Source organism: Stegodyphus dumicola, chromosome 10 (assembly GCF_044657685.1).
Source record: "Stegodyphus dumicola isolate Sdum_Otavi_A_Nest chromosome 10, ASM4465768v1".
NCBI lineage: Eukaryota > Metazoa > Arthropoda > Arachnida > Araneae > Eresidae > Stegodyphus > Stegodyphus dumicola.
The window spans coordinates 44590021-44615398 of record NC_140777.1 but is presented as its reverse complement, the minus strand read 5'-3'; the positions used below and the strand labels follow the sequence as shown (position 1 = coordinate 44615398).

Here is a 25378-nt window from a genome sequence, read left to right as displayed (position 1 = left end):
AATGGCGATGAAAGCTAAGATGCAACGCATGAATGATGGATCTTTTAGGTAAGATGTGAGAAGCAAAATGTTGATAATTAATCGCAACCCACGAATAACTAATCTTTGATATAAGTTGCAAATAACACAGTGTTAATGTTTAATCCGTAAACATAAAACGGAGAGCTTTCGTTTAGTTTTACAATGAATTTTTAGCCCAAAGGACGTTGGCCCAGAAGAGCTATTAATTTCGTTTTGGAACTTTGCATTGAAAACTTTAAACGTCGGTTCACTTTTCAAATAGTTGCCACCAAATATTACAGCTCTGTATTATATATTTAAAGAAATTAAATAAGGAAGAATCTGCACAAATGTATGTTTCTTGCATTTTGATAAAACAACGGTACCTAGAGCCATCTAGTTTTGAATAACGTATGTTTCCATCCGAATATGGCATCTCGAAGTCCAGATTTGGAATTTGTTTTATTATCTATTTCATATTGTGTAGAACTTTAACGAATTTTTGATAACAAACTCAACGATTTCAAAGCGAGCAATGGCAACACTACGAAAAAAAAAAAAAAACCATTTTTATCTTTCACGCGCGAGATTGTGAATCGGAAATTCTAAAGATATGCTCATTGTCAAATTATTTTGCGATATTGCTGTTGAACTGAATTTTATGGTTTAAGTGCGAAGAACATGATATTTAATTAATAAAGGTAACGCACAAAACGTTAAAAAAAAAAAAAAAAAAAAAAAAAAAAACTGAAATGTTTCAGATTTTAAATTACGTCATAAGGGGCGTTTTTTAACATTTTGTGTGTTACCTTTCTTTATTAAATATCATGTTCCTCGCACTTAAACCATAAGATCCAGTGCAACAGCAATATCGCAAAATAGTTTTAAAACGAGCATATCTTTAGAATTTCCGATACAGAGACTCACGCGCTGGAGATAAAAATGTTTTTTCTGCACAACGTTGCCATTGCTCGCTTTGAAATCCTTGAGTTTGTTAATCAAAAATTCGTCAAAGTTTTAAAAAATAGGAAATCGATCATAAAACAAATTTCAAATTTCAAATTTGGTCTTCCACATGCTCATATTCGTTGGAGGATTACGTTATTCAAAATTCGATGACTCTATGTACCGTTGTTTTATCACAATACGAGAAATATACATACATTTATGGAGATTTTTCATTATTTAATTTCTTCAAATATAATGCAGGACTCTAACGTTTTGTGGCAACAGTTTGAAAAGTGAACCGACATTTATGAGTCCGACGCAAAATGCCAAAACGAAACTAATAGTCCTTCGGGATTCAAATCCCTTTGGACTAAAAAAAAAAAAAAAAAAAAAACGCTCCCTTGGACGTAATGTAAAATCTGAAAGCTTCCAGATTTTTTTTATTTTTTATTTTTAATTCTCATACAGTATATTCCGCAGATTAGCAAACTAAATTTCATTTTTTTTTAAAGTTGCTAAAAAACCTGTATACTGAAATAAGATTAATCCAACAATGTTTGAATGTCGCAAATCAACAAATCTAAATTGTAAATGAGCACTTGACTTTTATACTTATTTATTTTTTATATTTATTTATTTTAAGGGTAGGAAATGTAATAAACTGTTGCATTTTTTAATGAAAACCAATATCCTCATCAGAACAAACTGCGACAAAAGTGTGTGACTATTGCAAGGCAAAAAATTATTCCCTGCTTAGAAACTGCTGTGAAAGAAAGTGAGGATTTCTTACCTGTAATTCTTTATGCTTAGAAAATTTCCCGATGGCGTGCTGAAATGTCCAGATCTCAATTTCATTTGATGTAAGATTTGAGCTTTCACTAATGGAGGCTAGTTTTGTTGTTATGGAATCGTTGCCAAAAATTCCAGCTGGGGAATATAGACAAGTATTAATTTTGAAGTATTTTTAATACAATCATTTTGGATATTATTACACATTCTTATGCTTTCTTTATATATTTTAATCATTTCTTTTTTTCTTTTGTCTTGTTTTGTTTAAATGCTGTATTTAAAACAAACAAACAAAATGTAATCACATTTATTCTCATATTTTAATATTCGCATCTATTTCATTAAATTCAATTTCATATTTTAACATTCGCATCTATTTTCATTAAATTCACAGTGGCCTTTCATTGAAATAAATGTCCGTTCTTCCCGAAGTCCAATTTTAAAATCAATTTCTTAGTTATATCTAATTTTATTACTCTGAATTTCCAAATGCTGAGTAGAATTGATGTTATATGAAGGAAAAGGTAATGGCACTATTTCGATATATTTTATTGCATCCAGAATTGATATTTATGCTGCATGTTTTAGGGTCTTTGTCTTGCTAAAAGATATTTTTTCATTATAAACAGCATTATATTCTAGATTTACATTCGGTGGTTCGTCACTTTTTCAATAATGTGAAAATTCAGAACACCTGATGCTTTTATATTATGTCATTCCACAAATAATTCGGTTATATAATTGAACTCAAAATCTGAGGGGTCAATGTAAACTGCCTGATCAACTTCTTTATGCAATGAACTCTCATCTACATTCGTCGCCAGCTCATTCCGTCTTTTTACGTCTTATTCTTTTGCATCTTATATTGCGCTTATATCCTTAATTTCATTACTGATTGATAAGTCTTCTTATATTACAAATTTATTTCAGACCATTGTGCAATTTTTGAAATTCAAATCGGTTTCAACGGATGTTGAATCCAGAGTTCGAGAACCTCGGTTGATTGCAGCATTCTTCCTGCGATCCTTTTCCTTGTTCTTATTCTTAGTACAAGTTTGAAAGAGTGCTGTTCGATTTTAACAGTTATTTTTTCGAAGCTAAACGGAAATGTCAAAGATGCATCTATGGCATATTTTGTTTGATGAGTTCAATTACTTAATTATTAATAACTTAATATTAATAATACTCCATATACTGCATTAATATTCCTATTAATATTAAGTAACTTAATATTAATAGGAATATTAATGCAGTATATGGAGATCTGATAATGTTAATATCAGTGATGGTTCCAGAAATCCCAAACTGACAACTAGTTTAGAAGACAAGCCCCTTCCTGGAAGATCTGGTAGAGCTCGACGAGCATGTCCTACAAATCCTAGTGGGAAAAAAGTCCCATCTTAAACTATCAAGAAACTAGCGGAGGTTGAAGGAGAGTATATTTTAGTTTAAAGAGAACTTTGTTTATCTTAATTTTGAAAAATAAAAAGAAGTAAAAAAGAATCGCATTATTTATGAAAAGACCTAGTACAACCCCAATCTAAACCACTTCCACCATCGTGCTTAATTTTTGACCATAAGTTCTCATGTAGTTAAACGTACATTATGACCATAAGTTAACACTCATGTTCCTCCCTCCCCCAGTTCTATATTATTTGGCTATCAAGGGACACATGTTGTAATACAGAAGGCGACTCATAATCTGATCGTGGTTAATGCTATTATGCTGATACTGTTATCGAGTTGCCAGAGTGCTGCCCATTTGTATACGAAAACATGGAAAGTACATAGCGTATTGTAATTGACAAGGCAATTAATATTATCAAAATATTATAGAATGGATTTTTCAAACTGAAGTAATGTCTCCAGTTAAAAGATATAATCCTTATATAAGATTGAAACAGAACAAAGAGATTACCAAATGACAGATCTATGTTGCCAAGTAAAACACTAAATCGCAAAGTATCTTGATTTTTATGTAGGGCAACATTAAAATTTGAAACCGCATCTGAGATAAAACAATAAAAAACTATTTTAAGCATGCCAGCCCTTTAGTAAATGATAAAATAACATGAAGAATTAAAAACATTTTCCAGCTAACATGAATTATGAGAATTTAACGCTTGAGTAGATATTGATGAAAATTCGAAATCTGCAGATTGAAATGACAGAAGAAGATGTCTGCCTGTCGTTTTCTGAAATAAATCCAACCATATCATGTAATAAACTTTAATAAATAACTGTAATAATATAATAACTTAAACTGAAGAAGATGAACATGAAATCAGGGAATTTCCTGCAAATGATGATGGATGCACTATAAGTATTACGATTAGGGAAACAGTTCAAAAAAGGAACCTAAGCGTAAGATAGTTTAGTTATATTTACATCAAATTAGTTAATTTCCATATTTCGAAAATTTTTTCTCATTGCTATTAAAATAATAATTCACAAATGTGATCACATTAAGCGGCGCCTAATATAATTTCCTTCTGCCCCTCAAAAAAAAAAAAAAAAAAAAATTACTGTACTTTTCTATCTGCCTTTCTAATTACTTTAATTTGGTCTAATTTTCTGAGCCTCCCACCCTAAAAAAAAGCGCTTCTGCTGCTGTTAAGCCGTCTTTCTTTTGTAGCTTAAGATTAGGAGATGTTCATATCACGGTATATTTTAGATCGTATTTAGCGCTACCAGTCAGTTATGGACTGGCTGTAGAATGGGATTTTCCGACAAATCATGGAATTTGTTGCAAAGATTTGCACTACATTCGGAATCTCATTACATGTTTCCATCGCGTTTCAGTTGTTCATCTTGACTTTCTTTCAATATGACCGGCAGTAAACGCTCTGAAAAAGACCACAGAAGCTTCTGGGCAGTAAAACATAGACAACCTGCGATGCAAACAAAACCAATTTAATTACTATATTACAGCGATTTTCTACGCATGCGAATAATTTTGACTATTAAAGTATATGATTATTTTGATCGCTTTATGCTGTAACTTGCGTTGTACTGTATGACTTTTTCACAGAAAATTATTTTTTGTTTTTTGAATTTCCTTCAGAAAGTGTTCCTAGGAGGTGTTTCTCTTCTTAAACGCTCACCAGCCGCCGAGCGGTAAAATCGCTGAATACTGTTAGCTCTGACCTGTGTCCGATTCCAGGCAAACGGGGTGGTTGCATGGACGTTTTCATGGTTTTCACCATGTGTAACGTGTATACGAGCTAGTTTCTCTTATTAAGTCCTCCAAGAAGGCATCCTTACCCTTGAACAGCTAGCCCTAGTCTGCTTTGCCATAATCAACTACAGCAAACCAAACTTTCCTTAGGCAGATATTACTTACGTGATCCGCCATATTCAAGCAAATAAAGGGTGGCCCAGAAATCACTTTACATTTTGAAAATTAAATAACTTTTTTTCTATTAATATATTTCTTTTTCTCTTTTCAGAATTAAAAAATATAATCCCTGGAAATTTTTGGCATGGATAAGTTTACAACAGAACAACGAGTGAAGATAATTGAATTTTACTTTGAAAATGGACGGTCAATTGTTGCAACGCAAAGATATGCGCCATTTTAATGTTCGACATCCCCCTAGTAGGCCTGCAATAAGGAACTTAGTGACGCGTTTTCAAGGTTCAATTAGTGCAATCTTTAAAACCAGCAGACTTTCAGAAACGAATAAATTATGCTGTCAGGTTTCAGAGAACTGCAAGAAATGACAATGAGTTTATTCACAAGTTGATCATGGAAGATGAAGCTCATTTCCATTTGAATGGACATGTGAATAAGCAAAAAATAAAAAAGAATTAATTAAATACAGTCATTTAAGAAAAAGTTATTTAATTTTCAAAATGTAAAGTGACTTCTGGGCCACCCTATACAAAATACAGAAAAGGGCTATATCTGCTGCACTTTTCATGATTATTCGACTAATATTTTCCTCAAAATTTGTAGAAAATAATGTTGTGTAAATAATTCAATGAGAATTGAAATCATCTATTTCCACTATTACAATGTACCACAATTGAAAGCAAAATGTTAGGCAACTATAATGAAAATTTCTTCAAAGTTCTAAGAATAGTTTTTGGTTAAAAATCAGGATGTAGCCCTATTTATTATTACAAACATATTTAAATTACTTTCCTATACATTGTTTTAAATGATAGGCATTATATGTTAGAATTATTGATAGGTATTTATTAGTTATTTGATGTGTACTTAAAAGGTTTTCGAAGAATAATCATTGGTTCCATGAGGAAGAAATGTAACTTACTTTTGCTTATATCTCTTAGTAAGTTGTCAATTGCCTCATTTACTGCACTCCATTGTGGATTCCTCATCCTGAGGGGGTGTTCGTCGCATCTAATTTTCTCGAAACGGCTTCCATTCATGTTGCTTGAACAACTGTTTACATAAGCCACATAACTCCTTGGTAAATTTAATTGTTTAATTTTTGCACCGAATTCATATGCTTCCAAGATGTTTTCATCAAATTTTGGAATCTTTGAAAGGGATCGTTTAAAGAGGATCACCGGTTGGTCAGGACCAAAAATGATTGACAATTCGGATTCTTTCTCGTCGACTCCAACTAAAAACCAATACTGGATCGAGCTGTTAGTCAGTATTGCCATTTCATACAATCTTTGAGCGCTGATACCCATCCCAAGGACAATAGCGACTTTAGTAGTTGATGATGTTATTTCTTGAAACGTCATTCTAAGGAAAAAATCTGACCTGTGAAAAATATAATTAAATTAGAAATAGAAATTCAGAATATATCAAACTATATCCATAATAATGCATTTAAATGTATATTTATACTAAAAATCAAAGTTAAGAAATCATACAACTGCCTCTGATGTAAATTTAATTCTAAACGTTTCTTAAATTTTATAATATTAGATAAAACTTTATTTTATGAATCAGTTGAAACATAAGTATGGTAAAAAGTAAAACAGAAATATGCTTGGAAATATTTACAATTTTTTATAATTACCAGTCGCTGATTACCTAAGCCTTTAAATATTTTTCTTGGCTTCTAACTTTGCAAGATTTCTTTCAAGCACTTCAAAGTCAAAAACTACGTCTAAATCACAGAATGGTTTTAAAATGTACCTTTCAAATTTATATACTCATGCACCATATTGTGAAACTGCTGGAGATAGACATTGAAACCTGCTCTGAAGATAGATATTGTGAACTGTATTAAGGAACATTTTTCACATCTCTCAAAGATGCTGTAGAGTATATAAGACGCGATATGGAGTTGGGCATTATCATGCTGCATAATGGCGCTTTTTGGAATGCTCAGAAGTTTAGCAACGCATCTCTTTTATCTGTTGATAAGCATATGAAAGGAGATAAAATCATTTATAGAATTTTTTAGTTGATAACTTGAATTGAAAATTAGTCTTCTTTGGGTAATCTTTAAAACGCGGTTTATCATGAAAATTAATTATTTAATTCCCTTTTTTCACTCTCCCGTCATTTCTAATGGGGAACAATATTTTCATGCACGACAAATGCACATTTTCTTGAATATCTGAGCATATGTGACTTCTAAATTTAAAAATGGTTGCGACGAGAAAAATATTTTATACACTAATAAAACAAATACTTCTGAGTATTCATGGTTAAGGAACTTAATTCGAATATCGCGTAAGAACAATCTGAATCCAAGCAGAAAGAAGAATTTAGCAGACTTACTTAGTATCCGTAGTGAGTACAGTTGATGACACAATGCAAATATTATGAATGCCAGCTTCTTCTCGGAATTCATTTTCTAATTCTTTTGTTGAAGCGAATAGAGCGACCATTTGCCATTTTAAGTCAAATAAGACTTCTGTAACGGCCTGAAAGAATAAAATACATTGAAGCATTTAGGCCTATTATATTGAGCATTATTTTTAAAAATATGAATCTGGAGATGGATTTAATATTTCGCATTACTTTTCAACTTTTCACAATTAAAGCTAGAATAATTGAGAGCAGGGTTTTTTCGCGTAAAAGAACACAAAATTTGAAAATAAACTATTAATGGTAGAATATTTCCTGGACAGAAATTTGAAATTGCGGAATAATTTTTATCAATTATGAGATTGAATTAAGGCTTTTCAGTCTGCTACCATAAAGTACGTTTCTGTGGCCTATATAGTAGAAACAAAATTGAATGGAAGTATGAATGCATGTGACACTGAATTTGAAAATAACTGGGTGAGTAGCCTTTTAATGGATATGTTTGCCTTTTTAAATTTTCTAAATATGTATCTTTAAGACGAAAAACAATTAACGAATGATGCTTCGTAGAGTGGCGTCATCTTAAATTATACTGAATTTGCGGCAGGTTTCTACTAAGAAGAACAATTTCACTCATTCTCGATCATTGAATAAAGTCGTGCAAACAGCACAAAAACATGCAACACAAGGCCATTTTCTCAGAAGATTTAAGGAATAGATTTCACAAAAGACTAGTTGTACTTCCGTATACCTGTTACTCCATTCTCAGTTCACTAGAGAATATAGAAATGGTATAGAATTATGCTTCCTTAACATCCTTTGTTCACCACTTCACTTTTTGGAAGGATTTATATTTGCGAGCAATTTTGTTTAACGAGCCAAACGTACGACTTTACACCGAGTACTGTCCAATGCTAACCTATAAATATAGATTTGTCCTTACAAACAACAACCAGTGCACATGCGGCACTGGTTATTGTTTCTGATAACTAGTTAACGAGTACTGGTTAACGAGATTGTTTCTGACAACTGATTCATATTCAGTGCAATACTTGGTAATGAGACTCTACATCTCAGTAGCACCTTCATACCCACAAAATGTTATACTTATAGAGTGCATCTTTTCAGCGAATAAACAACCAAATGTTAAATAATTAAAATTTCATTGAGCAGAACTATCATAAGCTCTTGAACAGAATTTACACCCAAAGAGGAGATCTTTTCTAATATTTACTTGTATGTTCACCCATGAAATATTTCACTTGTCCAGATCATCTGCAAGCTGTGTGATAGCCTGGAGAAACATGCGTGTCAGAAAAACAGGGCTCACTGCAATGGTTAAAATTGCGAGTTTGTTTCCGTTGGGAATCTACTTTATAAAACACTCCAAAAATTCTCCGATACTAATATATACTTAATTTCGCCCCATACTACGCCATACAACAATAGCTACGTGTTTTAAGATCGTTGAACATTGATAGATGAACCTATAGATTTAAATCCGAAGAATGAGCTGTTTGCACACGCCGGTAGGCGTTTTCTTTGTTTTCCTTACGAAACCTGAATATTAGCCAGTTTTCCTTAGAAAGCACCATTTCCTTTGAGGTAGATAGTTCTTGCCTGTTTTGGCACAATCAATCTCAGTCATCACCACTGAACTGACGCTATTCTAGTCTGGAAACAATATGTGGTAAAAATAGGTTTGGATTATATGTAGCAATATTCATTCGAATGTCGAAGCTCATTTGATAAGAATAAAATGATCCTGTACAGTCCAGACTTTAATTTTTTGATACTTCATATGGAATATATACTGATTTAGTTACCTCATGGCAATTTTTAAATTTTAATCTTTTACCTTTGCTATTTGGATTATTCTCGATGTTGATACTCTTAGTAACAAAATTGTAATGAAATGAAAATTTTAATTTTATAATTATACTCTATTAAAAGTTTTGAAGTCCTCTTGAGGTATAGCTACTTCCTTCAGTAAGCTTGACCATAATTTAATTCTTACAATCTATGTTGGAATCCTTATGTTAGAGCATTTAGCTTTTTCCTAAACCCAGAGAAAAAGATACGAGTTGCAGGATGACTCACTGTTTATTTTTACATTAACTTTATGTCATGAAATTGTTCAAATTTCTTCCAGAAATAATGCATATTCATCTTCGTATTTCTGACTGTAAAGAGATCAAATTTCATAAATTGTTTAAAGAAAATTCAAGAAATAGTTCTTGCGTAGTAGTACTAACGATAAAATTTTATATTTAGAATAAATGATATCTGTAATAAAAAATTATTCGAGGTTATTGCATCAAGGAAACTTACTTTTTTAATTACGAGTTATTTATTTCATTAAGGTCTAAAAGAATTAAACTAAAAGTAAAGTACTTTGATCTCTTCTTTAAGCGATAATGTTATAAGTGGAAAATATGGGATGCTGATAGATTTCAGAAAGGTTGCGACTTTTCCTTGCACTTCTGGATTCGTTGGTCCAATAACACCTAAAAATAGGAAGAGGATACAAAATAATTAAAGTTATTAAATTTGTCTGCATTTGACATTCTTAGTGCATATGAATTTCAATCTTACCTATGAAATGCTCATTTCTGCAGTCCGGTCTTAAAATCTGAGTATTCACTAAGGCACGAATCAAATGAAGAACAGCCGTAGAAGAATTCGAACACGTGTCATAAATATCAAACCCTAAATACATCGTGAAAAGAAAAATGGGCATTTAAAATTATATGAGATTTTTAAAAAGCTCACAGAATATTTAAATTTTATTAACATTATTCTGCTATTATAAAGATAGTTTTGAATCATTATGACTAGGGTTTATACACAAACCGACTTTTTTGAAAAACCGGTTTTCGAACTTTTGTCAAAAAATATGGAAAAATATTTTATTTATATGTATAATAATATATATATAAATATATATTATTATACATATAATATACTTTGTATAAAATAATAAAAAACGAAATCAATATCAAAATCGAAATGTAAACAAAATTAAGGATTACATCTACATATTACTTACACAAAATAAAGAAAACTCAAACGAAAATTCCAAACAATATTTATATTATTTTCATTAATTTTAATTTCTACCAAGAAAATATGATTTTAAAAAACATAAAATATTCACTGAACGGTGGCTAAGTCTCGTTCTTATTTTGAATACAATATTGCCTGAAATTGAAAATACTCGTTCACTAGCTGCTGAGCTTGGTTTTATAGTTCTCCGAGGCATCAAAAAACAAATCTAAGTTTTTTGCTCTTTTATTCGTTGGCTCAAAGAATGAAAATTCAGCCGTGTTTCTCACTGGAGAGTTAAAAAACTTAAAAATTTTTCTAAAAAACTTTAAAATTTTTCTAATTTGGGAAACTGATTGTTTGTAATTGTCAGACAAAATAGGAATAGAATGTTCGAGGTTATAAATACAATAAAGAGAATCTTCATAATCTTTATATTCGTATTCGTCTTCATCTTCCGATTCCTCACTTGAAACATTTATTTCGGCGTCAACTTCAGCCATTTCTCTATGTTTATATAACATATCAGTAACTGCTAAGTGGATGGCGTGTGAATAGCATAGTTAATTAATTATAGATGATAATTTGCCAAATTTTTTCATAACAGCAGCACCCTCATTTGTGGCTGCAAGTATGTCAGTTTCTAGATTCAAATTGAAATTTTGCTGCCAGTTGCATAGTATGAATAGCAAACCAAATAAGTTTAAAATTAATTTTTACATAATGCTATCAATTCTTTAAAACCGGTTTTCTTTATTATTCGAATGTGACAAATTTACTTTAAAAACCGGTTTTTTAAAATCGGATTTGGAAACCCGTCAAACTCTAATTATGACTCGTTTTATTATAAACTTCTTATTAAATTTTAATTAGAATTTACTTTGTTTTGTTCCTTACTTTGGGTAGAGGCCAGAATTTTCGGGGGAACTATTATAATTAAAATACATTAAAATGGTTCATTGGCTTGGCTAATGCTGGATACAGAAAAGCAAGGATTTTTGTGGAAGAGAGATTTCAGTTGATTTCAGTGTTCCTTCTCCTGACGAAGTGGCATTGAATTTGGTTGAATTTCCTCTTCTATTTTGCTTGTTTTTCTTTAAATGTCTTTGATTTTTTTAATTAGGGTATTGCTTGTTTGAAAAGTTTTGGTTTTAACATTTTTAAAATTCTTTTTTGCATTTATAGGATTATTTGAAATTTATTAATTATGAATTTCAATTTTTGATCTTTGTGAAAAATTAGTTCTAAATTTCTTACTTTAAGTCTTTACTGATAACTTTTCAGCAGTTTAATGCGCGAAAATACTGGGCATGCTTATATTTTGCTTTTAAAAAATTGTTTTGTAATTAAGAATGATATATATATATATTCAAACACTATTTAAGAAAATATTTATAAATTCGTATCAAATAACAGAATTTATTCAGATCACATAATTCAATAAAGTTGCCCATATTGCAACCATAAAAAGATTTAACTACAGTAGGATTAATTTAACTGCTTCATGCAGTGGTGTAGCTAAAGAGGGGTGGAAGAGGCGAACCTTCCCGGGTGGCATGTTTTTAGGGGCGGCATTTTTTAATCGTTAGGGCAGGCAAAGAATAATTAGAATCTAAATATCTGTACAGAATTAAATTAAGAAGAAAAAAAGTTCTTTCTTTAGATAAAGTATTCAAAGATATCACCACGTGATTACAACAGCAACATTTGTTATATTTTTTTTATTCGGTAGAAAGTTTCGAATACAAATTACGAATATGAACTAAACTATTATCACAGTGATATTAATAAAGAAGAATTGCTAGTTTATTAAGACGTATTTAGACTGTTATTTCCGTTATTGATAGAGAAATGTCAGAGGGCGGTCCTTTTAATTTTTTCCATTTTATTGTAAAATACAACCTTCAGAACAAAGCTCCAAATATTGTAATACTAGTACAAACTTTCTTCTAAATTGCCGTAAGTGTCTGTGAGGTTTACCACTGTATAATTGCAGTCAAAAGTGAGTAACCTTAAGAACTAGTTAGCGAATAACCGCTTAAGTTCGTGTGCCAAGAAACAACAAGACGGAAGGGTAACTAACCCTTTATTATTCCAATAAGATTTAACAACACTCCGTCTTGGAGTGTACAATAAAATCAGACACTTGGGCTTGAACTTAAGAAATAAACTAAAGATTAACTAAAGAGATATAGCCGAAGCTATCAAGATTCTAATCGAGTTGGCCCTTAACTCTATTTGACTACGAAGCTTATCAAGGGCCTGAGTACGGCCGAGCGTAATAACAGCTTTGAGAGAGAGTAGCCAAAAGACAGACGCGCGCAAATCAGAAATTCTGATTCTCTCTGACTCAGCAAGTAGACTTCGCGGTTTAAATACCGCTCGTCCTCATTAAGTATTCAGAGTGATTCCAAAACTACGTTCTGGCCGGAAGTAGTAAGCTGAATAAAAGAGAAACACGCCAATGTGACATTAAAAATCGCAATAACAACCTTGTATTAGCGTACATATATTAAAACACTCAATCGATTTCGAGGGCAGCTAAAGGTCCCCCTCCTCATCAGGAGAACGAAATTACTAGAAAAGGGAAAAAGAAGAAAAATAAAGCATTGGCAAAGGAATCTCAGAAACACGTGATCGTTATCAGCACACACGTGGTCGTAACCAGATTTTGAATCAGATTTACACTGGCCGCCTACTGTTACTGAGCAACGCTATCTGATCAAGCATATAAAACATAGACTAAAAAGCAAACAAATCAGCGAAGTCCAAAAATAGGGAGCGAGGGGCAACTGCACCTTTACGCACCAAGTTACGGTTACAACCACGTGTTTCTGAGATTCCTTTGCCAATGCTTTATTTTTCTTCTTTATCCCTTTTCTAGTAATTTCGTTCTCTTGATGAGGAGGGACCTTTAGCTGCCCTCGAAATCGATTGAGTGTTTTAATATATGTACGTTAAATACAAGGTTGTTACTGCGATTTTAATAGTAAGCTGAAGTTAAGAATTTGACAGGAAAGGAACTTAAAATTTAACTGTTAATAAAGTTAACATAATCCTTACATGTTGTTGTTGTGAGAAGTGTCTTCTAAATAAAAATCATTTAATAAATAATAAGAACTACAAATGTGTATTTTGCATTTAAGAAATCGTTCTCTACTATCAACATAACAGCGAGACCTATCAAATAGATCTCTACAACGTCCTGGATAGTTTTGGGAACAAAAAGTAAGCGAAATAACATAATTTTAAGATCTTGGAATTAAAGATATTCTTCAAAAATGAACTTCTATTATATTCTTAGTTCTAATTTATTTCCTTACATGTCATTTTAACATATTTGTTTGCATATCAAAAGGGACGGCAAAATCTTGGACCGCCCCGGAGGGCGAAATTTTAGCTATGCCACTGACTTTATCTTATGACAAAAACTCTTGCAGAAAACCCGTGAAAATCACCGAGACTAATTCTGGATTGAAATGAGTATGTTCCAAATCAATATTTCTCAAACTTTTTAAAACTTTTTAGAATGTTCTGTGGACCATCTTACTCTTTTTTAGCATATATATTTTAGTATATGTTACTACCAGATTACTCATATTTTTAAAATAGATTTAGTAAAAATTAATTTAGTTTTATGTTAGAAGTAAGCAATTAAGTTAAGAGAAAAAATCCATATATGTTTTTAATAATTTAAAGCTATAAAGTTTGGATAATCTTATTAAATAAAAATGAAGGTACTTAGCTTAAGAGACGAACTAGCCTGCCGTTTGTTGCATGACTATTCTATGTTTGGATGTATACTTGTAAGAAGCACTACAGTCGTAGCGTTTTAAATCCCTTTCTGTCGCTAAAAGTAGAGTGGGAAGTCCTTAGATATGGCAGTCGGTATTAAATAATAATAATCGAAAGTAAATTTCATAATGCCAATCTTCGGCGGAAACGCGATAGATGATTGCCACGTGTAATTTCCAAATTCTAAAATTTTCAGCTTAGCATGATATACGCAGTTTAATTAATTTTTTTGGGGGGCGTGGGTCTCTCTCTCTCTCTTTTTTTAATTCTAGGAAAACCACAGGGAAAAACCCCAAGGACTGCAGATTGAGAAACGTCCAAACTTAAGCCTGGATTGATTTTAAGGAAATACACTATACACAGTTTATAAAATGTTTTATCAAACAACGCTTATGTGATACCCATAATGTTCGATAAAGCATAATATTGATATTATTTTAGTTATTAGTATTATAACTGATAATATGATACCGTCAAGCTGATTGAAATACTCTGATTATCTGAATACTGTCGAATACTGCTGGAAGATCATGAATTAATAAAGTAGAATCATAGCATTATATTGAAAACTGAGGTCACTAACAATGTTTTACTTGTAATCATTTTTAGTTTGCATGTTTCAGATCAAAAATTTATGTCTGCTTGGTTTATTAGAGTCAGTTCAATAATTGATAAGAAGTAAAGTTCTTTTATATCAGCTACTCTTTATAGTAGAAAACCGTTAAAACTATTTCCTCTGAAAGTTTCTTTGCACAGCTCTTAAGTCCAGTTCTTATATTAGAAAAAGTGAATGTGTGGACCGTGGACGCAGCCAGGTGATCAAGGTCAAAGGAATTCTTCTTTTTCCTCTTTTCTTTCTGCAACATAAAAGCTTGGACGAATTTTTCCCTATCTGCGGGAAAAAGTGAGTTTTCTCGTTTAACACTGATTGGGTCGCGGTGTATTGTTATTTTAACCACAGCAGGCTAGTTTTCTGCTCAGAAATTAACACCTAGTTTAAAGTGTGTATTACATGTGTATTATATCTACAGTAATATTTATTAAGGTTTTACCCAAAACATTGCGTATATTAGTGAAGTTTGGATTAATTTCACGAGTTGACTTGTTTTGTTAACTTTACTGCTCATTGTTACACCAACTTAAGTTATATTTTAATTTATCCATCTTCGTTTAATCTTTATTTAATGTTATTTCTTTATTACTTAAGTTCTTTTAATGTTTGTTTAATCTTATTGCCAAATCTCAAAAGTCTATGCAACTTGAAAGTTGGATTTTCCCTATTCTCATTCCGATATAGTATTTCATACCGTAATGAATTTAACCTGTTAGCTTATTCGATTCGTTACAGAACCGCGGGCTTACTGGTTATGATATAATATCTGAAATTCATTTTAAAAAATTTGCTTAGAGCCCAATTTCTAAACAACAGCAAAACAAAACAAACAAACAAACAAAAAACAAACAAACAAACAAACAAACAAAAAACTGAATCCAGTTACCAATGTCAGCAGCAACTCCATCGTTCAGGATCGCCAGTTGATTCTCAAACACACCGATTGCCATCATTACTTGTTCCATACCGTCTTGAATCAATAAATGACATTTATCTCCTTTGTGCACATCAAAAAAGCCAATTACATGGGTGAAATTTGAGTGTGCAGTTGTTTTACGCTGAGCTAAGGGTTGAGTGTTTGGCAGAACTGAGTCATCACTACAAGTATCTGCTAATATTTCTTTCTTGTCTGCTGTCATACCCGGAGGAATTATCATGAGCATAAGTAGATACAGATTCCACATGATAGAAGGAACGTTCCTAGTTAATGAAAGATAATTTTTTGAACAACACAAATGAATTTCAGTTCTCCCTAAAAATAAGAAGATTGCTTTTCTTATATGGTTTATATTATGACAAATTTAATCCGAGAAAATAAGTACAGACTCTCAGTTAAAGGTCTTGTCGGTTAAATGTTCTGTTGGCTAAATATCCTGCCGTCTAAATCTCCGAGTTGGTTAAATGCCTTTGGGATACAAATGGCGGTTGGGATACAAATATACTTGAAGACTTAGGGAAAGAGTTTCATTCGGGGATTGATGATTTGTCACTTTTATCCAGTATTAGAATTCCAAGCGCTTTAGATATATATGGAAATGAAAGTCTTAGTCTTCATACGTTCTGCGACGCAAGTAAACAAGCCTATGGATGTGTGATTTATTTCAGAAAAGAAACAAGTGAAAATGTATCGGTGTATTTTCTTCTAGCTAAAAGCAGAGTGAGTCCATTAAGAAAAATGACCATAAATCGTCTAGAATTATTATCCTGCTGTATAGGAGTCAGACTTGCAGCTCTTGCTTTACAAACACTGAAATTAGACAACGTTCCAAGGAACTATTGGACTGATTCGAGCACTGCTCTTTCTTGGATCTAAAGAGATGACCATTGGGCGCCATTTGTCGCAAATAGAGTAAAAGAGATACGAAAATTGTCATCGGAATCTGAATGGCGTCACATTCCAGGAAATTCGAATCCAGCAGATATACCATCACGAGGGTGTTCGATAAAGAGTTTTGTGAAATCTCGCTGGTGGCAAGGGCCAGAATGGCTTATGAAGAACGAGAAAGAGTGGCCAACTAGTGAAGTGATTACTATCGAAGAAGAAATTATGAAAGAAGAGCGAAAGAACATTATTTCGACTTTGGCTAATATCACCGCTGAAAAATGGTATCTGATTTACTTTTCAAGTTACTTTAAAATTGTGAGAATGATTTCTTGGATTCTAAGATTCATAAATAATTGTAGACATGAAGGAAGAAATTATGGCAAAACCCTGAGTGTTGAAGAATTGAACATTGTTGAGAAGAAATTAGTGAAGATTGTTCAACAAGAAGCATTCTCTAGTGAAGAACAGTTGAAGAGACATTTTACTTTCAGAGATGAAGAAGGGATTATAAGATTGAAAACGAAGATTTTGAGAAGAAATGACGATGAAAACTTCCGGTGCCCCATTGTACTTCCATCCAAACATGAATTAGTAGAAAGAATGACACAAGACTACCATTTACAACTTTTACATGCTATTACTCAAGTTCTTTTGACCAATATTCGTCAAAAATTTTGGATAATAAGAGGAAGAAAAACAATACAAAGAGTCATATCGAAGTGCGTTCGGTGCAAGAGACACTCGGCGAAAGCTCTTGATACAGTACCTTGTCCTCTCCCAGAAGATCGAGTCGGGTGACGGGTGTTGATGTAGCAGAACTACTTTATTTAAAGGAAAATAGAAAAGCTTGGATCTTGCTTTTTACCTGTGGAGTTTATCGTGCGATTCATTTAGAATTAATTGAAAACTTATCGACTAATGAATTCTTCCTCGGATTTCGAAGTTTCATAGCACGAAGAGGACGGCCTAGAGTAGTATACAGCGACAATGGCACAAATTTTGTAGGGGCAAGGAATTTACTCCTATCTGTTGACTGGAACCTAATTATCAGAAGTTCTTCGACAATGACAATTCAGTGGAAGTTAAATCCACCAACCGCAGCATGGTGGGGCGGCTGGGGGGAGAGACAGGCTCAGATGATCAAGAAATTATTGAGAAGAGTCCTGGGAAAAGCATTACTTTCATATGAAGAAATGTTAACTATCCTATGTGATGCAGAAGTAAATATCAACTCCAGACCATTAACATTACGAGTCAGAAGATTCCACCGATTTATGTGCACTTACTCCATCTATGTTTATTAAGGATGTGCGAACACTGAAGGCGTTCCGAATCTGGACAGTTTGGATAAAATTAACTTATCGAAAAGATGGCGATACCACCAAAAGTTACGTGTAGAATTTCGTAAAAGTTTTAGAGATGAATATCTTGGACTGTTAGTACATTGACCAAAGACCGTACCTTCGCAAACCATCAAGAAAGGTGACTTAGTGTTCGCAGAGGACGCTAGAAGGAAAAGAACAGACTGGCCCATGGGTCGTGTAAACGAAACATACCCAGGAAAAGACAACAACATCAGAGTGGTGAAAGTAAAAACATCTAGTGATGAACTGTTAAGACCAGTTCAAAGAGTATTTCCAATGGAAATAGACAATAAAGAATCAGTCTTCGAGCTTAAAACTACTGAATCATCCACATCTTCGAGAAATACTAGTAAAACGGATGATTTAGTAATTGATACCAAAGACTATGAACTTGAAAATTCTGATAAAAACATTCAGTTTAGTATATATGGTAGAAAAATTGTGAAACCAAAGAACTTTAATTAGTTTAATTTTGTTTTCAGTACCACTATTATTTGATTTCTTTATTCTTTTCTTTGAATTTAAATTTTGTATACAATTTGGTTTTTCCAGTTTAGTGAACTAATCTCTTTAATACTATTATTTGATTTCTTTATTCTTTTCTTTGAATTTAAATTTTGTATACAATTTGGTTTTTCCAGTTTAGTGAACTAATCTCTTTAATAGTATTTTTCAGAAAATTTTTTTTTGCCTGTTGTTTAAAGAATCTAAGTTTGCAGAATATTAAGTAAGTTTAAAATATTCAAGATATTTGTTACGCCTAGATAAAATTGTTAATTTTTGGTAAGATTTAAATTACTCATCTTATATTCTTATTTCAATTTTCATTTCACAATTGTTTTGATTTTTTTTTCATACTTTGTCAAAAATCAAAAGGTGGGAGAAATGTTACAACTCGAAAGCGAAATGAGCGAAAGTTTCGCTTCTGCCAGTGGCAACGAGGAGTCGAAAAACGAACTGGGAAGGCGGCGGTCGCTCACTCGGTTTCTCTTGATAGAATTTGATACGAAGGGGGGATAATCCCCATGTTTTGATTAGAAATTAATCTCGAATTATGCATATATTGTAACATAAAAATGTGTGTAAGTCATTAAGACTTAATTGAAGTAGTGATTTGAATCGAATATAGAAATCGAAAGCTCTCTTAAATAGAACTATGGATTATATAAATAACAGATTATATAAATGTAAAAAATGCATAGATATAAATATATAAAATGTATATATACATATATATAAATATTGTTAAATCACCTATTAAATTGTTTGTTTTTAAAAATAAATGAAGCCACTAATCTTCTGTTTCACACCGACTTCCACTGAAATGCAAGAGTAATGTAAACAAAAATAAATCGCAGGTGCCGTAATATGAGGAAAGAATATAGAAAGGAACTTTTCTTTATGAGTAAAAGTACGTAAGAGCCCGCTTAGAAAGCTTCCACTAGGGTATCTCTTGTTTAACGCAGGTAGCTGTAACGCGCAATGCTGTACTTCACCATAGTGAAACAAATCCAAATCAGAGACACCAAGATAGAGAAAAAGAGATTACTCACGCCCTGTTGAAAGAAATGGGACAGAGAACTTTGAATATTGATTTAATTTAATTATCCAAATAAACTGCTCCAGATTAAGATTTCTAGAATAGAGGCAAATTGTTAATAGCAGTTTTATTTTAATTATAATATGGTTATTTCTCTTTCTTACGTTTAACTATTCTGTGTGTTTCTTACGTTTAACTATTCTTTTAACTATTCTGTGTTTTGAGCTAGTTATGCACGTCGTTCCCGGTAAAACTCCGGTTAATCAGAAATTAATTATAGGTGTATAAATGCATTTTAAAATTCTATATTCTTAAACCTGTCTTTAGTTAAACGCAGCTTTAAAATTTTTGGTTTAATTAAAAACTCTTACTATTAGATAAAAGTTCCCCCTTCCACTCATTATATATAATTTCTTTTGAAAGATTTGAGAGATTCAAGATAAACAAGCTTCAAAAGATGTTTAAGATGTTAAAATTCAAAAGATAAAAAGAAATGTTTGATATTCGAAAGTTCCCAGATATGTTAGAGATTTGAAAGTTTCGAGTTATGTTCGAGATTCGAAAGACTGAATAACCTTTCAGGACTTTTATAGTATGAACTAAATCGCATATAATCTTGTTGATATGAAATTTTTTAACGTTTTCTTCATTGATTCCATAAATAAATTCCAGAATCAAGTTATAAAACAAACATGTGTAAGTAACGCTAATAAAAATTTCATATTTTGATGTTTCAAATAAATTTTTATTATAAAGTGCTTTTACATAAAACTTTTATACATTAATTAAGTTTCTAGATGTTAACACTGCTATAAGCATAATACTTAAAAACTTAATTTACTAAATAAAGAGAGTTATTTATGTAAAATTTAAGTTTATTAAGCTTCTAAATGTCAAATTCTAATGCTACTGTTTTGCCAAATTCTTATTCTAATCGTCTAAGGAGCGCTATTTAAAATGTTCGAAAAACATATAAAATATATTTTAAAATTTTATAAGATAATGAAGACTTTATGGAAAAATTGTTCATGACACTCGCATTGAAAGTACATGTATTTAAATTGGGCAAAAATGCACGCTTTTGTCTTCAAGTCGTCAGACTTGAGGGCAAAGACGGATTTTGCCGGACTTTCAAGGCAAAAGAATCATGATTAATGATTCTCATTAATATCAAAACATGCTTAAAACATTTCTAAATTATAAAATGCAATTTCTTAAATATCAGTTACAGTAATTGATTTGATGTGATACATTAATTACATCAGATTGACAACTTAAATTTAAAATGTTTTACTTCGTTTCTTAAATTAAATAAAAAATAGTATGGCTTTAAGAAATCTTGAATTTGTGTAAATTAGTTTAAATTATAATCTCTGATAAATTTGCTTGAGTTATGCAAATTTTTACCAATGTCTGTATATTTAAATGTTTATGGTATTTAAGTATTCTCCCGTCTATTACTTTCAACAAATAAAAACAGTCGCCAAACAGTGTGATTTAGCGTCTATATAGGTTAAATGTGACGTCAATTGCTTGCTTTGGATTTATGTCACTACGATTAATCCTCTACAAACCAATTTAGTTTTTGTAAAGAAGGGTATAAATTTAACAGCTAATTCTTTGTTCTTACCTCGCAATTTCAAATTAGAGATCAAAATTTTGGATCTGCTTTCTACGGAACAATCCATACTAGAATATTTCAAATGTACTGGATTTCCAGGCGTCAGAAAAATCTCTGTTAAATAGGCACGATTCAGAATTTCTATCTGTTGATTATCTAAGTAATGAGCGATTTTGTGCTTCCAAACTTTCCTCGGGATGACTGGCTGAAGTTTAAGCTATTTGTTGAAGTCTTTTATAAACAATATCCGTTAAGTTCCTAGAATGGAAATACAGAAACGGTACTGTCCATGCGGATCAAATGTTCTTGAATCTTACTTTGATGATCTCAGAATCTAACTATAGATACTAATGACATTCATTACCATGCTAATTGAAAGTATGAAAATATTTTACTTAAAGACTACTTAGTCAGAGATTAGGCTAAATTAGGTTAGGTTATTCGAGGCAAAGAGCACCAGGCCTTTTTGCCTGAAGAGAAGGGTGCTTTCGTTGAAGACTTTCTGAGGAAAACTGGCTCGTATTCACGCCACACATGAAGAAAACACAAAAGCAAACCATGCAGCTACGCCATTCGTCTGGGTTGAACATAAACCAAGTCGAAATAACAGTATTCACTAGTCACTCGACCACCAGATCACTTAATCACTCGACCACCGGTGAGGCAAATGTCTCTATCTTTTATTTATTTATTATGTGCTCTGCCATTAAGCACTACACGATGGAGAGAGATGCCTCGTAGAGAACGTTTTAAGGGAAAATGACTCGTATCCACGTTACACATGGGGAAAACCACGAAAATGCCCATGCAGCCAGCCCGTTCGCCGGGACTCGAATCTCGAACCGAACTACTTATGTTCAACTGCTTTTACCGCTCGGCCGGCTAGTGGACAAATTTTTCAGTCAGTAATATAATTGCCAACTGTATATCATATATGATGGGTATTTAGGCATTCGATTTGTATGTGCTCTTTATATCAGTACTGATGATTTAAGAAAACTTTTTAATTTCCCTAAATGATCGAGTTCAGTTAAATCTACGACAGTCGGAACTAAATTTTATTTTAAGAGCATCATAAATTTTAATTTGCATTTAATCTTCTGTAAATATATAATCTGGATATGTAAATGTTGTACAAACTATGCAGATGACTTTTCTTAAAAATGCATTACATTCTTTCAAAATATATATATATATATATATATATGTGTGTGTGAATTGACGGCCAAGTAACTTGGCAATTTACTTTCCTGTACCATCGACTTAAAGAATGGAATTTTTTCTCATCTTTCTTAATTTCTCATGAAAAGATTGATTTTCGATAACCTGTATAAGACTATTTCAAAAACACTCTGCAGTTAATAATACGATCAATGAGCTGGAAGAAAACAATTTCATAATCGACACCTTTTCCACACGCAAGTTTCCGTTCTACACTAATAGTAAGAAGTTGTTTTCTATATCTATGTAGTACAAAATTTGAGGTTCATAATTTTCCAGCCTCGTGTTTGGTAATGTTGAGCATAATTCAATATTTCAACGTGACTAAATTACTATACGCTTGCTACCCAGCTACAGAAATATCGAAATTTTTAGAGATGAAGAAAAATTGTGAGTATTTGAACTTTTGTAGAATTAAACAGAATAAATATACGCATAAATAGGCCGGCAAATAGACCGGATAACATTTGTTTGAGTCCTTGATTAATTCCTTTAGTAAAGTTGATTGATGGTTGAAGGTTTCTGTCGTTAAACCAAGACTAAAAATTGTAAAATTTGTTTTAAAATATGGGACATGTAAAAATTTTATTTTAATTAAAATATTTCCGTTTGAATTATCTTTGAGGAGGAATTTCAAAATTTACGTCTGAAACAGATTGAGAAATAGTCGAATGTGGCCAACACACAAACTCCCAATTCCATGTTTCAATTAGCAACGAGTTTTAAGTAAAGTGTCACTTCAGGTTTTATCGTTTGTAAACTAAATCTAATTTATTGTTCCAATAAATAGAATGGAATGTAATAGGAAATGTCAGATTATTTTTTATCAGGTATAATCGGTCATGTATAAAAACTGATTCAACATATATCAACATTATCAATGTTTGCCTCTTTACTTTTTTATTGAAAATTTTATTTTACTGGACTATTGAATAATATATAATTTTATTAACAAATCTAAATTCATTTTGATTTACACTTACATGCCCTTGATATTTAGATACCAGTAAACAATGCTCATTAGTTTTTGGAATTACAGCTGAATAGCATTACAGTGATTTCCAAGATCGGTAAACGTAAAGCAACAGGCATTTCCAAATTTGCTGTTTGCTGTTATGTCTCATCTTCATCTGTAGTGCAAGGGAATAAGTGCATTTTTTGATAACATGTCTGCATTACAAGAGTTTTGAAGTTCTGCAAATGAAACGCTGTCATAAAAATCATTCTATTCTATTTCTTAATATATATAATTATCATTCTTGGATCTAATAAAAATAGCATCAAATTTACATTAAAATGTTATGGTAATTCTATATTTTTCCCCAAAAATTTGTTAAGAATCTTCAGTGACGTTCAAAGTGACAAGAAATTGACTAAAAAAATTTAAAGGTTATTAAAAACAACATTTGAAACGATGTGAATTCCCGCCAGCGGTACTCGGAATGCGTCATAAAATACACAAATTCCCCTTATCAGAAACCAGAAAGAACATTTGAAGTCATGTGAATTCGTTTTTTCAACAGCCATAAACAGCATCTGAAATGTCGTGAATTCACAACAGCGTCTAATAAAGTGTTAATGTTCAGAAATAAAGCAATTCGTCGAAGAAACTAGGATAAATTATTTTAGTTCGTAGTGGTACCAAATGAGGGGAAAATAGCGATCATTTTCTATTACTCATAAATTTATGACTTATTTTCAAAGAAGAATTATATCGACTATTTATATTAACCGAGGCAAATTTTTCAAAGAAGAAATTCCTTAAGAACGTTTGTGTTTCATAGCCCTCTCCCTTTTTAAGCTGTGGTTGTCAAATAATAGACTATTTTCTTCAAATGAGAACTATTTTTATTATCTAATTTATCATAATTAGATTAAGTTTAATATACCTAATTATTGGCTATTTTGGATTATGTGCAGTTTTATTGTCAGTTTTGCTCTTGCAGTCTTTTCCTGTTCACTGTAATTTTGTATAACTTTCCAAATTCAAAGCTTCTCCTCTGATTCATAATATTAAAAAAAATATTTTATAAAGCACTGCAAAAATGAAAATGCAAAACACACAACTATTAGTCTCTATTACTTGGCCGCAGCTAAACAACTGGTGTTTAATTTCGACACTTAGCCGAAAAAAAAAAAAAAAGAATCTGACATTAATGAACGGAGGAGATTTTCCGTTTTGAATATCAAAGAAGAACTACTTGAAACTACTTGGCCTATATATTCCTGTTTCAAATATGAAACAGTTTGAGAAGAAAAAAAAATGAATCAACTGTTCAAGCTCCAGACCTTCTTTACAGAAGTGTTTAAAACTGATGAGGATCTCCAAATATTTAAGATCAGAACTCTTTCTTCTCTACGGGTCAGAGTTCGTAAATTCAAGGAAGGAAAACGTTCCAGGATTTGTTTTCGATGTCAAAGATTTTGACACGTCCAGCTCGTTTGTTTCAACGAACCCAGATGCTTGAAATGTAGTTTATTGCATTTAACTTACACATGTACGCTTTCCAATGAGAAGAGAGCTACGTGCTTTAGCTGCCACTAGGGACCGACCACTCATGCAATTCTACGAAATGCCTGCTTTACCGCAAAAACTCCAAATACGGACACTGTTGCGTGCGTATGTGTTCGTAATGAATTGAGTGCGATGATAGGTTGGTAAAATTTAGTTTTCCAAAAGAAACAGTTTACATTTTTGGAACTTTCCACAAAGGTATTCTTGCAGCTGTTCTCAGTATAACAGAGCAGGATTAATAAATAGCACTTCAAACTACTAATAAAGTTAAAAACACGATGCATCCAAAGAGCGAATTTTGTACGCTCTCTCAATACTCCGAAATCAGCTCTGAACTGAGAGCTTATGCTCTCTCCAGTCTT

The 25378-nt window shown here is 31.9% G+C and overlaps 1 protein-coding gene across 1 annotated transcript in view; it reads right to left on the bottom strand.

The window, feature by feature from the left end:
- Window positions 1-25378, bottom strand: part of boss (G protein coupled receptor bride of sevenless) — a 52281-nt gene that overhangs the window by 12121 nt on the left and 14782 nt on the right. The window contains exons 2-8 of the mRNA XM_035360945.2: window positions 23485-23695; window positions 15817-16130; window positions 10073-10186; window positions 9872-9984; window positions 7448-7593; window positions 6015-6475; window positions 1739-1875 (exon numbers count right to left, since the gene is read on the bottom strand). Coding sequence (XP_035216836.2) covers window positions 1739-1875; window positions 6015-6475; window positions 7448-7593; window positions 9872-9984; window positions 10073-10186; window positions 15817-16130; window positions 23485-23522 — 1323 coding nt within the window. The 5' untranslated portion in view covers window positions 23523-23695. The remainder of the gene's footprint in view (window positions 1-1738; window positions 1876-6014; window positions 6476-7447; window positions 7594-9871; window positions 9985-10072; window positions 10187-15816; window positions 16131-23484; window positions 23696-25378) is intronic.